This window comes from Schistocerca nitens, chromosome 1, assembly GCF_023898315.1.
Source record: "Schistocerca nitens isolate TAMUIC-IGC-003100 chromosome 1, iqSchNite1.1, whole genome shotgun sequence".
NCBI classification, from domain to species: Eukaryota; Metazoa; Arthropoda; class Insecta; order Orthoptera; family Acrididae; genus Schistocerca; species Schistocerca nitens.
The window spans coordinates 1,133,428,610-1,133,446,231 of record NC_064614.1 but is presented as its reverse complement, the minus strand read 5'-3'; the positions used below and the strand labels follow the sequence as shown (position 1 = coordinate 1,133,446,231).

At 39.1% G+C, this 17,622-nt stretch overlaps 1 protein-coding gene across 3 annotated transcripts in view; it reads right to left on the bottom strand.

Annotated features, from left to right (window-relative positions):
- LOC126199489 (zinc finger protein 91-like) overlaps positions 1-17,622 on the bottom strand; it is a 177,724-nt gene that overhangs the window by 35,003 nt on the left and 125,099 nt on the right. For all 3 annotated transcript variants that reach the window (XR_007540164.1, XM_049936412.1, XM_049936420.1), the window contains one exon: positions 10,393-10,869. Coding sequence is in view for 2 of the 3 variants with exons in the window: in XM_049936412.1 (XP_049792369.1) it covers positions 10,393-10,869 (477 nt within the window). In the remaining variant the exon portion in view is untranslated. The remainder of the gene's footprint in view (positions 1-10,392; positions 10,870-17,622) is intronic.

The window sequence follows — 17,622 nt, the reverse complement described above, 5'->3', positions numbered from 1 at the left end:
AGAACATGTGAAATTGAATTACCTTGTGTCCAGTCTAGAATAAGTGAAGACACAATCCAAACTGGTCATGGAACACTTTATTCAACTCAACGTGTTCCAAATTCTCAACTTTGTCCGAGATACCTTAAGAGAATGGCAGCACAAAGAGAATCGCTGGAAATTTTTAGAATTAAATGGCAACATTTCATGATGAAGTAACAACTCATATCATCTCGCTGTCCTCCAGGGCCATCCATCATGTACAGTGGATAGAGATAGCTATTAAATGGTTGAAAATAATCAAAATATCCACGGGTGTGCTGCCGGTCTATAGTGCCCGTTGGACACTATAGACCGGCAGCACACCCGTGGATATTTAGATTATCGAATACGCCGGGAGAAACTCAAGAATCACAAATGGTTGAAAATGTTTATGTTCTGTGCCGAATTTGAAATTTCACCAAAAGGAGAAACTGAAAAGTGACTAGCAGAGGGGTCACAGACCTACTTTCAGACTATTTCTCAACCATTACACTTAGTTAGCATGTCCATGACATTCTCTCTCCCTATTTCACGACAATGCAAAACTATCTGCACTTTTTCCATCAATCCTACCTGGTAATAATCCCATATCGCATAGCAATACTCCAGAAAATGAAAGACAGCTGCATTGCAGGCAGTCTTTTTAGTACATTTGTTGCATCTTCTAAGTGTTCTGCCAATAACAGACAATCTTTGGTTTTCTTACCCCTCAACATTTACTATGTGATGGTTCCAACTTAAGTTGCCCATAATTGTTGTATCAACAACCTTTGAATTTTTATGATTTATTATGTAACTAAAATACTACAGACTTTTTTAAAGTGCTCATATGGAGGAACACTCACTTTCTATTATATAGGGTTAACTATGACTCTTCACACAGCGCAGGTACCTCGCCGAAATTATTTTGCAATTTGTTTTGATCTTCTGATGATTTTAGCAGATGGTAAGTTACAGCCTCATCTACAGGCAATCCATAAGGGCTGCTAGGGTTTTAATCTGAATCATTTATGTACATAAAGAACAGCTGGGGGACCTATAACACCTCACTGGGGAACCACAGATATCACTTCTGTTTCAGTAGATGACTTTCCACCAACTGCTATGAACTGTGATCTTTCCGACAGGAAACCAGGAATCTACTGACACAACTGAAATGACACCCCAAAGGCACACAATTTGATAAGAAGCCACTTGTGAAGAATGGAGTCAAAAGCCTTCTAATAATCTAGAAATATGGTATCAGCTGTCAGTGGCACTCATAACTTCATGTGAGTAGAAGCCTGTGGTATCACAAGAACGATATTTTTTTATCCATGTTATTTATGTGTTGATACATCCTTTTTCTTCAAGGTGTTTTATGATATTCAAATGCAATGTATGTTTCACAATCCTACAGTGAATCAATGTCAATGACACGTTTAAAAATTAAAACATTGCACGATCAACAGTGTGATATTTGTAGTCTCACATGTGGCCCTATAAAAATTGAAATGGAATTTATGGTGGCTATCTTCTCAGTTTGTCATCTCGGCATTCTTCGACCCCACCCCCTTCTCTTAAAAAGCAAAATATCTAAGTAATCAAAACACTGAATTGTTGGGTCAGACGGAAATATTAAAAGGATTCGAGTATGAAGCAACCAATCACAGGTATCAATAACAGGATTGCACAAGTTCTTCCTAACAAGACAATGATTTAATGTTGATATCATTAACCGCTGCTTCCACAATTTGTTCAATATGAGCACCGAAGACATCGATGAGGTGCTGCATCTGTGAAACGACTTTATCAATAGTTGCTTGCAGCTTTCCAGTGGGATCTGAGCAACGTGTTCACATATAGTGGCCTTCAGTTCAGGCCAAGATCAGATGTGTCACTGGTAAATGTGTTCTTTTAGATACCCCCAGAGCCAAAAGTCACATGGATTTGGATCAGACGATCTTGCATGCCATGCATCTGGAAAACGTCTAGAGATACCAAGCTTGTGGAAGGTGGCATTAAGCAAATCTTTCAAATTGAGGTGTCGCCCAATCCTGCATGAAAATAGTGGTTTCTACTCAGTTGCGCTCTTCCAAAGCAGTTTGACAGTTCTGTGTATCTACTGCACACTGCAGTGTAAAATGGGCCTCGTCACTCCACAGAATATTGCCCGGTCACATGTCATCGACTTAGATCCGTGCCAGAAACTGAAGAGCAAATTCAGAATGTTGCTGCAGATAATGAGATTTCAGTTGCTGCACCATCTGGATCTTGAATGGACACCAATGTAAAACAGATTGCAAAACTTCTAGTATTGCTGGGCATGGGGTGGACAATTCTCATGTCACTGCACAAACCACAGCAGTACCTGGGGTACAGGCCACATGGTCAGTTACAGCAACAGCAACCTCATCAATAACTCCACTGTGATAGGATGCCTTCCTCTTCCTAGTACCACACCACATTCACCCATGTTTTCAAAATTTCATTATCACCTTCTTTAAGCCATACCTCTCCTCAGACCTTTCAGTTGATGGTAACCTCTTCATGCAGCATTGCAACTGCTGCCTTTCACTAATAGTGCATGATCTCTCTTCTTGAAAGCCCTACTGTTCACACACTTCATGGCTCGTCAAATGGTAGCATGGATGACACGTTCGTACAACAAACAGTGTGCTGAAACTGATTCTCCCCCCCCCCCCCCCCCAAGTGTAAATTTGTTCTGCATTAATGTATTAGCATGTCTACCAAGTTCTGCTGCCACACGATAATTACAGCCCACACTGAAACTGTGTGTGCAGCTGCACTTTAATTACAATCAACTGATATTTTAAAAGAAAACATAATTTTCCTCACAAACCTAATACTGTACAGGGTAGTCTTACAGATTGTAATATAAAAGTTATACTGCAATATTAATAATTAGGCAGAATGTGATACAGCTATTAGTTAATTAGCTAATTCTGTACAGTAATTCTTAGATAAAAAATTATTTTTATTCGATTTTCGCTAAGAAACATCCCTTTCATATTTCCTATTCAGACCAAATTGTACACAACTCAATTTTTTCCTTGCAACAGAACAAAACTGGGTTGCCTAGCACAAATAAAAAAGCAAACATGGAAAATAAGAGCCACCCTGATGTGTAATAATGCGGAGCAGGTTAAGGTAGCATACCACTATCCCAGCAATTTAACAGAAGGTTTAAACACCAGAGGAGCTACTTCTCCTTCAAATAGCTCCTCACTTGTTCTCAGCAGGCTCTAATGATTAGAGCATCTACTACTTTATGGTACCAGGGATTTAAATTTGGTACATTTGAACTGAACAGAACAGGATCAGGATGATGATGATGATGATGATGATGATGATGATGATGACGTTTAGTGGTTGGTAAAGACTTCCATATGTGCTCATGTTATTTCTATAATTCTATTTTTCTGGCTCTTAATTCAATTTATAGTAAAAGGAAAAAGAGGGGAAAAGGGAGGAAGAGCTAAAGCTCAAATATATGCAATATTCACTCATGCGTGTTAAAGGAGTTTTAAAATTTTCAGTCAAAAATACACAAAATTATGAAATACTCATCACCATTTAACACAAAGTTGCCATTATCGGATTCCGTCATTTGTGAACATGCCACTATAGTTAGATATACATATATGATGCATGGTAATGCTAAAAACGCAGGCAGGCTAGTGAGTTAACAGCAATGGAATTTACAAGTGCTCTAAACATGCAAGAACAGCGAACAATCTCGCTCTCGCACAAATTTAAAGCTATACATGAAGATGAAAACTATTTCAAAAATTATGTAATTTTATACAGAGAGGATGAATTTCCATATAACTGACAGGCCACAACTTTAATCTCATGCAGTTTGCTAATCAAAATTTCATTGCTAATATACAAATATCTATGTACTAGGATCTTTTTCCTTCTCTACAGTTTTTAGCTCTATCAAAGATCAGATAACAAGTCTTGCTTTTTTCCCACATAAATCTATTTAGTTGGTGGTTAAACAATTTACTTGCAAATAAACTTAAGAAAATATTACTTTTAGAAGGAGGAAGCAAGTACTTCCACAAATTAAGCCAAGCTAAATTCAGTTAGATCAAAATGTGATTTCACTTGAGAGAAATGGTAACATTAGAAAGAGACAGAATGGCTTACCAATACTTACCTTCAGGTGGTGAAATTTCAGTATCACCAATAGAAATATTCATATTTAGGAAAAAAAAGAAGAAAAAGTAGAAAAATGTTTTTAAAGGGTACTTTAGCAATACCAGAATGGACCATGGACCTCGCCAACTGGGAAAGGGGGGAGGCGGGGGGGGGAGGCAGGGGGGTTGGCAGCTTGAGCACCTAAACAATACAGATAGCCATACACCCCAACTGGCTGAGACTAGACTATCTTGTGGTTCCTGAAGGGGAGCAGTAGCCTTTTCAGTAGCTGCAGGGGCAACAGTTCGAATGCTAAATTGGTGTGTTGTGCTGACGATGTGAATGGCTGAAAGGAAGAGCAAACTACAGCCGTGATTTTTACAGAGGGCACACAGTTTTACTGTGTGCTTAAGAATGATGATATCTTCTTGGGTAAGATATTCCGGATGTACAATAGTCCCCATTCAGATCTCCAGGCGTGGACTACTCAGGAAGATGTCATCATCAGTAAAAACAAAAATGCATTCTATGGGTCAGAGCATGGAAAGTTAGATCCTATAATTGGATACGTAGTTTAGAACATTTAGAAATGGGAAAGGATAGATTGATGCTACATATAGTGGAAATTAAGAAGTGTGGTGACAGAAAGAATGGGGCTTCTGGTCAGGTGACCACAGGGTTACACACAAACATTAGGAACCCTGGCCACCGCTACAGTAGATGCTGCCTGGTGATGTTGCGAGTACGTGACATGGTAACAGAATTATGTAAGCGGAACAGACAGATAAAGGGTAGATTATCATAAAGCAGAGCCTGTGAATGAGCGTCTAGAAAACGGCGAAGCTGGTCGAATGTTCATGTGCTACTATCACGAGCTTCTACAGAAAGAGGTAGAAGGACAATGAAACTACCACTAGGCACTAAATCGTTGCATGTCCACGACACTTCATGGTACATAGGTTTCAGGGGCTTGTCTGCTCTGTAAAGTAGGATAGATGGTGATCTGTGGCATCTCTGCGGAAAGACACAATGTTGGTGCACACATTGGTGTTTCGGAGCACACCGTTCATTGTGCGTTGTTGAACTTGGAGCTTCGCAGCAGACCTCCTCAGTATATTCAGATGTTGACCCAATGACATTGTCAATTACGATTACAGGGGGGACAAGACCATTGGGATTTGACCGTCAATTTAAATGTGTCAGCTCATCATGTGAATTACATTTTTGCTACACTATGTCGACAGTCATCTCCACAATCATCATCATCGAGGTGAACGGCTCGAAACGTGCATCATACCAAGGGCACAGGCTGGTGGGAGCAGTATTAAGCTATAGGAGACATTCTCCTGCACTTGCATGGGACCTGTGGCACTAATGGAAGTCACGCTGACAGCTGCGAACCACCTGCGTTCCTTTACGCTTGATGTCTTCCCCAATGGCGATGTCATCTTTCTATCTGATGTAAATTCTATGGAACCCATCTGGATCACTATTGGGCGCTATCACCATGCACGCAAATCAGAGGCCCGTTATTTACGTGAATTACATGACCTGTGCATAGAAATCTAATCTAATGCCACATACCTCCACAAACTTGCCAACAAACTGTCAGATAAGCGGAATCAGTGATGTATTTCTTTCCAAAGACAGACCAACAAGCAAGCAAGTGGTTATAATGTTTTTGCTCATGAGTGCAAATACAAAATCAAGTAAGAGTAATGCAGGGATAGGTCTAATAATGAATAAGAAAACATGAATTTGGGTAAGCTACCATGAACAGCATAGCGAATGCATTATTGTAGCACAGATTGACACGAAACCAACACACATGACAATAGTAACAGATTATATGCCCAACAGCTTTGCAGATGACTAAGAGATAAAGAAAGTATAATGAGATAAAAGGAATTAATCACATGGTTAATGGAAATGAAAATTTTACTGTGATGGCAGACTGGAATTTGACAGGAAAAGAAAGAGAAGAAAAAATAGCACAACATGGGCTGTGGGGAAAGGAATGAAACAGGAAGTTATCTGGTAGAATCATGCACAGAACACAATTTAATCATTACTAACAATTGGTTTAAGAATCAGTAAAGATATCGTTTACATGGAAGAAACTTTGAGGCAGGAAAGTTTCAGGTAGAATATATAGTAGTGAGACAGAGCTTACAGAACCAGATTTTAAACTATAAGACACTTCTATCAACAGATGTGGACTTTGACCATAATTTATTGGTTATGAACTGCAGATTACAACTGAATACAGAGAGATTAAATTAAGAAGATGGGGACTTGCATAAATTGAAAAAACCAGAGATTGTTGAGAGTTTCAAGGAGAGCATTAGGCAGCGACTGAGTGAAACAGAGGAAAGGAATATAACAGAAGACAAATGGACAGCTCTGAGAGATGAAATACTGAAGCCAACAGATGATAAATAGGTAAAAAGATAAGGCCTAGAAGAAGTCCTTGGAAAACGTAACAGATACTGAATTTAACTGACATAAAGAGAAAACATACAGATACAGCAAAGGAAGCAGTTGAAAGGAAATAGATAGGTAGGTAGTAGGTTTCTAAGGGACTCAAAGCTCCCATGCTGATCTCATATGATTCCTCCAGATGCTCCTGTCTTGTGCTGCCTCTTGACAGTTATTTATTCCCAATATTTCGCATATGCAATCAATTTCATTGCTCCAGGTACTCCTTGGTCTCCCCCTTGATCTTTTGCCATATGGCTTCTCCCTGAATATTCGTAACACAATTTAGTCTTCTTCCATTCTCATCAGATGTCCAGCCCATTGCAGTCTTCTAGCATTTATTATGTTTACTATCATTGGTTGTTGTGATAGCTCGTGCATTTCTATGTTGCATCTTCTCTTCCAGCATTGTGATTCATTGTCATAATATGGACCAAAGATTTTTCTATAAACTTTATTCTCAAACACTTGTAAATGGTGGTGGTCTGTTTTCATTATGCTCCATGTTTCTGTCCCATAGATTAGAACTGGTCTGATGATTGTATTATACAGCTTTATTTTAGTTTTACTAGTCAGCAGTTTGGACCATAATAGATTTTGTATTGCATAATAGGCTCAGTTAGCATTTTACAGTCTTGCTTTTATTTCTGCCTGACTCTGATTTTGTTCATCTATCACTGATCCCAGAAATTTGAACTGTTCAACATGCTCAAATGTGTGTTTACCAACTATTAGATGTGATTGGTTATCCCATTGATCTCTACAGCTTTGAACTATCATGTATTTCGAAACTTCCTGGCAGATTAAAAATGTATGCCAGACTGAGACTCGAACTCGGGACCTTTGCCTTTCGCAGGCAAGTGTTCTACCATCTGAGCTACCCAAGCACAACTCACACCCCGTCCTCACAGCTTTACTTCCGCCAGTACCTTGCCTTCTACCTTCCAAACTTTACAGAAGCTCTCCTGCGAATCCTGTAGGACTAGCACACCTGAAAGAAGTGTAAGGCAAAGGTCCCGAGTTCGAGTCTCAGTCCGGCACACAGTTTTAATCTGCCAGGAAGTTTCATATCAGTGCACACTCCGCTGCAGAGTGAAAATCTCATCATGTTTTTCGTTTTCTTGTCATTTACTTTCAGGCCAAGTCTTGATGCTTCTGTTGCAAGCTCCACAAATAACGGCCTAATCTCTATTTCACTGTATCCAATGAGCACTACGTCATCTGCATATGCTAACATGTTAATTTTGCTTTCTTGAAGGATCCCAGCAGGTACCACTTTGAGTTTCCTCACAACTCTTTCTAAAGCTATATTGAAAAGAAGGGGCGGGGTGGGGGGTGGGGCAAAGCATCTTCTTGTCTTAACCCTGTTTTATTTTTAAAATGGTCACCCATTTAGTAAAACCCTGCTTGTATTTTCATCCAAGCATACTTTGCAGAGATTTATCAGTTTAACTGGGAAACCAAATTCAGTCATTACATTCCACAAGCTTTGTCTATGGATGGAGTCATAAGCTTTCATGAAATCGATGAACAGGTAATGTATTTTATTTTTTTATATTCCCAAACTTTTTCATTTATTGATTTGATTGCAAATATGTTGTCAGTAGTGTATCTGTTTTTGCGGAAGCCATTTTGATAATGCCCAATTACATTTTCTGCATATGGTTTTAAGTGGTATAGCAATGAACAAGATAAGATCTTATAACTTTTATTTACTAATGATATTCCTCTATAGTTTCCGAGATCTTCCCTGTCTCCTTTTTTATGGTTAGGGACTATTAATGATTCTCTCCACTGTGTTTTCCAGATTATCTGTATAAGATGAAATAAACGTCTGTGCTAGGAAATATAGGTGCCTAAAAAATGCGATTAACAAAAAGTGAAAAACTGCTAAGTAGAAGTAGCTAGAGGACAAAAGCACGGCTGTAGAAACACACATGGCTAGGATACAGATAGATGAGGCCTACATGAAAAGGGAAGCAGTTGTATGACTATCAAGAGCTCAGATGGCAAGCCAGTACAAAGCAAAGAAGGGAAAGCTGAAAATACAAAGAAACAAACAGAAAGACAATACAAGGGAAATGAATTTGAAGCAATATTGTAAGAAGGGAAGAGGATGACAAGGGAGACATGATACTATGAGAAGAATTTGACAGACCTCTGTGAGAAAGCTGTGCTCTAACATGGCCTCTGAAGTACACAGTATTCCCTCAAAATTGAATAGTTTTGTTATGGCTGTGGCTCCCTCAAGAATCTCAAGACCAAACTATTCCACCTGGTGTGCAAAACAATGCAACAATTGCAAACCTTTTCAAATACAACAACACTTTCAAGATGATAGACTTAGTGTATTTCCTCCTGTGTTTGAAACTGCGAAATTTTAACAAGCGCAATGGACTGTTGTAGTGGCTTGTTTACAGTTTCTCGTATACCCCAGTACAAGTGCCACCTAAGTCAAATTTCATGATTGTTCAAGCAATGTTGACACTGTATCGAGCGCTTCAGCACTTCAGGGAATCTTGAGCCTCTTTGAATGCAAATATCGTCTGCTCATCCTGCCCTTCAGAATTCTCCAAAATCAATCGGCATGTGACCTCAGTTGCCAAAGTGTTATGTGCAAATGTAAGATGACCCCTACATAATCTATTAAACAAAATAAAAATATTACAGTCAGCAGCAGCAGTTTAATATGAAAATACAAGATGACCATGTATTTTTCGAATGATGAATATGGAAAAAACTCTAGTCTTATAATCGGGTGAATATGGCAATAATTCAGATTCCCAAGAAGGCACGTGCTGAACTATCAGTTTTATGAGTAATGGCTGCAAAATACTGACAAGAATTATTTACTGAAGAATGGAAAAATTGGTTGAAGTGGAACATGATAAAGATCAGTTTGGATTACAGAGAAATGTAGGAACATGTGAGGCAGTGCTGAACCTGCGATTTACCTTAGAAGATATGTTCAAGAAAGGCAAACCTATCTTTGCAGATTTATACAATGCCTTTGATAATGATGGCTGGAATACACTGTTTCAAATTCTGAAGATAGCAGGTATTTAATACAGGGGGCAAACTATTATATCAGTTCATTGGGCAAGCAGTAAAATAAACCCAAAAAGAAATTTGGGAAAGGGATTAAAGTTCGGCAAGAAGAAATAAGAACTTTGAGCATGTCGATGCTACTAATTCCGCCAGAGACAGCAGACTTGGAACAGCAGTTGAATGTACTTGTAAACAGGGTGTACAGTGACCATGAAAATGTAAAACAAAGGTAATGGAATCCAATCAAATTAAATTAGGCAAGTGTGTGTAGGGGGGAGGAGGGGGGGGGGGGGAAGAGTGTAGAGTGAATCCAAGTAGTAAGCAGTTTCAAATGGATGTCATCTCTAGTAATTACACAGAGATGAAGATGCTTTCACAGGATAGGCAATCATGGAGAGCTGCATCAAATTAGTCTTTGAACTGAAGGCGGCGGCAGCAGCAGCAGCAGCAGCAGCAGCAACAAAATTTCATCCCTTATGTGTCCTGGCATTCTGTAGTCTTATGAAATTACATACAATAACGCTCTGTTAACAATTACCACTGTGAATAAAGATTTGTGTTGGTCATAGTGTTTACTGGTAACTACATATTTATTCTGGATGCAAATTTATCTGATGTCTTATCTGTTCTGTGGCTGTCTCAAACCAATTATTTCTACATGATTTGCCGAAATATTTCTACAAAGTTGCATTTCATCACCTGTAGAGTCTGTTTTCATCCATTGTTTCACTGGCATCCATTAATGTGTAGGAGCGTCCATCTCCATCATCCTTTGGGCGAGATGAGCTGTCAGCAAAAGGCAGCTGAGGTGGAGACGGCCTAGGCGACCGAGCGTGCCAGCCACGATGCACTACAAGTGCTTTGGGTGTACGGAATACTTTTGGGCACAGAGCACATGGATGTCTCTCAAAACTAGTAGTTGCAGTTGGAATGGTAACTGGGCCGTTGCTGGTTGCGACAGGCGTCCCATCATCCCCATCTTCTTGAAGCACTACAAGAGGTTGTAACACAGGCTTTATGTCCTCATCTTCATCCTCTTGGTCCAATGTTTCTGGTTCCATGTCTGTCTGTTCAACATTACTGACATGTAGACGGGGACAGTTCGTTCGTCTATGTTTGGACAATGAGCCTGCATTGCTGTAGGATTTGTTGCAGTAGTCACATGGATAGAGGCGGCTGAAAAACATCAATAAGTGTTAAAAAAAATACAAAATATTCAATTATAAGTTACAATTGTCCAAGTAGCTACAACAGTAGAACAAATGATTGAAACACTTCATCGTTTCTTAAACTTATGGGAGTCAGGGGATTGGGAGAGGAGTGGGCGGTTGTCGCATCTTCATGTTACAAAATTTCACATACTCAGCATTAACATAGGTAGTTAATACAGTTTTAATACCCAAGTACTACTGGTAAATTGAAGAGACCCCAATTGAATTAATGACAAAAAAGACATTGAAAATTAACTGTACTCAAAATTCCTTCCACTTAAGACCATGACCAGCTGAAACACAGTGAAAAATTTCACTCTGTAATAATCATGGTTCCCTGCAACCCACATTAGATTCTATGGGGGATGCAGAACCAATTGGAAAAATTACATTTAATCTACAGAAATGAAATCCCCGTTACAATATGGATTTCTACAACCATAGCACAGAAGCAAAAATATGACAGCCAGGATTTGGGATTTGGTACAAGTTAAGCCACAAAAGTAACTAAGACAGTCTGCAACAAACCAAACAACACAACACAATGCCCTCTTTCCTTTGCAATAAATAAAATAATATCATACTCAGGGAATGGCCGAGGACAACACCCACTGCGCACACCAACATATTCAATGCACTCTCGGGATTTAACTGAGTCTTCTGATAGGAAGGGCTCCTGTGTGAACATGGACTCGGAGATAAAAAGATATTTTCAAAGTTATGCCTATCCAACAAAAGGGGGAAAGTGAATAAAGCCAATATTGTCAGGGCATTAACCAAATAAGCTTTGCAAGTGGGCACATTTTCACAATAGTACCCAGTGAATGTAGGGCAGTAACAGGTGACTGATATGCTACAGAAAACACATTTTTGAAGTTTTCCAGAAGAATCCAGGAAAAACAGCTGAAACTAAATGTGGGCTCAGTCGAAACCCAGTGCTTCAAGATTACAATATACACAAACTGAACTGAAGGAAAGTAATTTCAGGAAACATAAACTGGACTTCTCTTCGAAGTAAGGATATATATTTAAAAAAAAAAAAAAAATCTTTTACAGGAAACCCTGAAAAATGATGAAAAAGGGTGCAACTGCAAGTATCAACCAGGACCCCAAGGATTTGCGCCGATTTGAGAAGAGTCATGTACGGGTTTCAAGGGGACAATAACAACAACAACAACTTAGTGTGGCTCAATGGCCTGCTGCAAGTCTTCCAATTCGTTGAGATGTGTGCCCCTAACTTACGCCAGGCATCCAATCAGGAAAAGGGGACTTACAGTTTAGCTTTGACTCCAAGGCTTGTGTCGTTTCTGGCAACTCTCCCACATTGTAGAAACTTGAAGGCTAAGTTAAAATGCAGACTGAAAAATCCTTGGTCCAATTGGGATTCGATCTCTTTGTTTCCAGACACTTAAATGGCTCTCTTACAATCTTTCTTAATATTTTAACTGCATTTTGAGCAGAAAATGTGCACATGGTAGGTGGGGAAGGGGTTGGGGATGGGGGTGAATACACAGGATGTTCAGAAATTGCCCTAAAAAAATTCTAGGGCATGGACTATCCACTGTTGTGGCTAGTGCGAACAACAAGAATGTGGTATCTAATCAGGTGTGCATTATTATATAACGTAGAACTGAACAGTATAGACCATTCTAAAAACATTTTCAAGGATGCAGCTACATCAGTATTGTAAGTGTGACTAATCTAATAAGTTTCAAGCAATGTAAATGTACCAAATCATCATGTGTTTTTAGTTTATTGATACTTTAGGAATAATATTGGCCAAGTCCTTTACCGTGTGGCCTTGGTATTACTAGCTGCAGTACAAATAGATTATTAATCATACTGTCACCGTGTAAGCAACTGCTGAAATGAACAAATAAAAGAAAAATCAGATAACATGAATGATCAAAAACAAAACAAAACACAGCAAGACTGACAATTCAGTCCACCTATAATGAAATATTTGTCACATCGCTCAACAACAATTTAATATGACTGATACTAGAAGAATGTCATTTTGTCACTGAAAAGTCAATGTTCCATATACAAGACCTGAACTGATCTACATGTAGGGACTCAGGTACTCTGGCCCAGGATAACAACCAGTTCCACATGAACTGGTAACATATATGTCTTGTGCAAAGGATGGATGTTATGCTAAGCAGATGTTATAGTTCACCATGAACACCAATGATTTTATGGATGAACACATAATGTACAAAGGCATAAGATCCACTAGGTATGATTTGAATTAAGTTAGTCTGCTTGGTATCAACTTAACAAAAATGTGACGACCTTGTTTTCAGAGTATTTTTCCAACTGAATTTCAAAGGTGTAAATTCAAGATAATTTATGGACTAAGATGAAACAATTTACGAACAACTTCTCACACAATTCCTCTGTAACATTAGCTGACCCCTTAGATCATGTATTCTGCACATGGGAGATGTCAGCACCGAATAATCTGGACGTTCCGTAAAGCCGAAGTACATAAACTAAATCTGACAAGTCACATTAAAATACTTTTTTTTTTTTTTTCTTCTGGTACATATTATGACACTCTGAGACTTAAATTATATTTTTGTTTGCTGTTGCCATTCCATATTATTTCCCAGTGTTCCTGTATGACTCTCCTTATTTAGAATAACTTTGTGATACACATTCGTATATATTAGATAGAATGGAACCCCAATGTGAATACTATTCACAGGCTCAGAATGAGTTGGTTTAACTTGTGCACATTTGAAAACTACTTGAAGTTGGAACAAAGCTGTTACAATTAAGCATGTTGGGTAAACTATTCTGACAAAGGTACCTGAAATACAGTAGTATCCTGACTTATACTACCCGGTTTTATGCAAATCTGAAGTTCCGCGTTCTGTCTGTCTGAGTGCTGTGCAAATCTATTTGCCTACTCCACCCATACAGTGTTCAGCTTATAACAGGTTCGGACGTTTTTCATGTGGAATTATTTCATCCATGGAGCTTGTTTGATAGGTTCTGCATCTACATCTAGATACATACTATACAAGTGACCATATGCAGGAACATAAGCTTTTTAGTCTCTAGGAAATTTATTATCTTTAAACTCAGAATAGGTCCTTAAAATTCTACAGCAAACTCATGTTCAGGATATTGATGCGTAATTTTGCAGGTCCTTTCCTTTACCCTTCTTATATACAGGAGTCACTTGCGCTTTTTTTCAGTCGCTTGGGACTTTGTGCTGCAAGAGTGATTTGCAATAAATGCTAGCTAAGTAAGGAGCCAAAGCCAGAGTACTATTTGTAAAACCAGGTTGGGATTCCATCTGAACATGGCAGCTTATTTGTTTCCAACTCTTTCAGTTGTTTCTCTTTACCAGGGATCCTTATTACTACAGTGCCCACACAGGACTCTGTGCAATGGTTGAACGATGAGCCTTCAGATAAATGTTCCACAACTTGTTAAATACGTTGGAGCTTCCTATGTTGGCTTTCAACCAGTTCTCATTCCCAAAATTAATTTGAGTGTGACAAATTTCTTGGAGAGCAGTAAATTCAGGAACTTTGTCATGAATACTTCGACTATTTATTCATAAAATTTTGGCAGTCAACATGCCTTTACTCTGAACATAGTCTCATGTATCTATATGCACATAAAATGTTGAGTGTTCATCAGAGTGTACCTCAATCGACCACCTAGCCTACAAATATACCATGTGCCAATAAACAGATCTAGAAACCCGCAGCCAAGACCTTCACAAAGTTGACAAAGCCTTTGGTTGAAACCCTCCATTCAAATCCAAAGCAGACGACCCCCATCAATTCTGGGAACAATGCTGCAAACTGCAAGCTCTGTTTGCACCCCACAGGCGAGGCCAGTAGCTTTCACCACCTTTGCCAACTGCCTGTACGAACTGAGGATGGTCTCAGAGCCCATGCGACATGCATCATGTGTCCCAATGTGAGCCACAACCTGCCAATGACTGCACCTTGCATGCTCTAGAGCCACAGGCAAGGCTGCCTCCAGATCTCAGATGTATGGCCCTATTAATCTATCGCCAAACGCACCTGCCCATAAATACAATGGTTGAGAATCGGTGTTGAGTCCTCTTTCCTGAAGTACTTGGGGCTGCCCATAACTGCTGTCATGGAAATTCACAAAACCATCTCTTGTGAATCCTGACTCGACTGAAAATAAAATGTAAACAGCGGATCTGCGGCACATGTCTGCAACAGCCATTGACAGAACCACCATCTGCCATGATGATCCTGTGGCCTGAGGGTCTAAATGAGCTGTAGATGATATGAGTACAGTAATTGTTCACGACGTCCCCCCCTCCATTCCGACAAGAGAGTGAGGCACACCTCCTGCTGCTGGTGCTGCTAATTTTTGCACACTGGTCCCTGGGTTTCTTCCACCAAACCACCAAACATAGCACATGTTCCTGCATGCCAGATGTGTGGACTGTGTGGGGCCTTCCACTGTCAATCTTCTGAGGGGCAAGGACACTTGTGTTGGAACAGTCTGCCGAACAGCTTATCAGAGGGCACTCTGTGCTGTGGAAATTTTTCAGCATAGAGGGCACAGGCTCACAGGCTACATCCATTTGCAAAACCAAAGCACAATATTATATCCATCATTTCACTTGTCAAGTAGTGGGCTTCCACTGCTAACAAGTGTTGGAAGAGAGAAAATGTAAATGTACTACACGATTTGTACGCACAGGCAGCGCAATAACACATAAGTTACTCAGCATTTGGAAGGAGGTAAAAAGCCACAATACATACCCAGGGTTGACAGTACTGTACAATAAGGCACAGCAATATGACAAAAACTAACACAGCTTACAATACAACTCTAATCACACAGCTGACTACAGACCACCTAATGGTAGGTAGAGTACTGTGAGTATTACGACGTAATACCCTGCCAACACATTTGACGGAGTGCCAATCAAATGCCCGTGATAATATCCACAACTAGGCATCGCGCAACCCTTCCTATAAACACATGTTTATTTCAGAAAGTACGCACTATGTTTATTGGACTTTTTTTCCTTGTTTCGATGAGTACTACCACCTCTCAAAGTATTTGACCCTTTTTTTTAACATCCTATATACTACTAAGGTAACACAGGAAAAGCTAAATATATAATCTGCTGACCTGGAGATGTCCCGAACGACTACATCATACAAACAAAGCAGAACTGACTCATTTGCTTCAAGCAAGAAAAGAAACCATTATCTTTGGAACATAAACTTAATATTATCAAAGAGTATGATGCAAAAATTAAGTTTGATGTACTAGAATCAGCAGTCAGAACAATTACAAAAGGTAAAGAGAAAAGTCCTCAAAACTGAGAAAAATGCTAAAATTTTTGAATTCAAGTATCACTTGTAAATATCACGGCATTATTACTCAGACGGAAACAATTTTACAATTATGGTGTGATAATCAAGTAAGAGTGAAAAACTGTCCTCTACACCAGAATACAGTGTGCTTTCAAGCTAAGCTGATTTTTGGAGACTGAAAGTAGTAGTATTGGAGGTGGCCAAGATGAAATGTTTAAAGTTAGTAACAGTTGGTTTAAGCTGTTCAAAAGTCGTTATAATTGACACAGTAAGGGTAGAAAGTGGAGAAGTAGCATCTGTTGATACAAACACTGCATTGTTCTATCCAGAGAAACTCAAGTCACTTATAAAAAAGGGTAGCTATAACAGCTAAATGATATTCAAAGTAGATGAGATTGGTCTTTTCCAGAAGAAGATGCCTAAAATAACTTTTATCATGCACAAGAGAAAACCTACCCATATTTTAAAGACCCCAAAAATCAATTGACAGTGATTGTTGCCGTGAATGCAGATGGTGACTGGAAATTAAAACCTCTCTTAGTTTATCACTCAGAAACTCCAAGAGCTTTAAAAAATAGATCTAAAGCTGGATTGCCATGATTTGGTAGTCAAATGCTGAAGTCTGGGTAACAGCTTCCCTTTTGAGGACTGGTCTGATCATCACTTCATACTTTTTAAGTCTAATGTTATTGCCAACTAAAGCAAATCCCATTTAAAGGGATGCTATTAATCAACAATGCACCAGGCCGTCCACCCATTACTCCAATTTCAATCCATGTGTGAAAGTTATATTTTTGCCACCGAAAACAACCAGCTTGCTTCAACCAATCGACCAAGGAGTCATTAAAACACTACACGAGACAAATCATCTGTGCATCCACATTAAGCTATGAGACAAACACTGAGCTCTCTTAGAGATTTCTGGAAGCAATTCAATATTTTGGATACTATGGGAATTAGTAGACAATCTAGGAACTAAGTTTCACAAAAAAACGTAAATGTTCCCTGGAAAAACTGTCCATTTTTCATCAATAGAACCCAGGGGGAATCAGCACCAAATCCTGATAAAACCATTCATGTGACTGAAGAAGTGGTCAATCTTGCCAGACAAATAAATTTAGAGGTAGATGGTGATTATGTTCAAGAAGTACTGGATTCACACAGCTTACAGAAGTGCATGACCGAGAGCAAAACATTGAACAACCTGATTCTTTAGACCAAGCTAAATCAGAAGATCAAATGACAGTTGCAAACTTCACAGAATTCCTCATTTCAAGTGCAAAAGGGTTACAAACTTTAGAAAAAAACAGACTCCAACAAATTCTGCTATAAAGGGGAATAAAAAATTTACTGGCATGCTACGAGAAAATTTCAGGTGAGAAGAA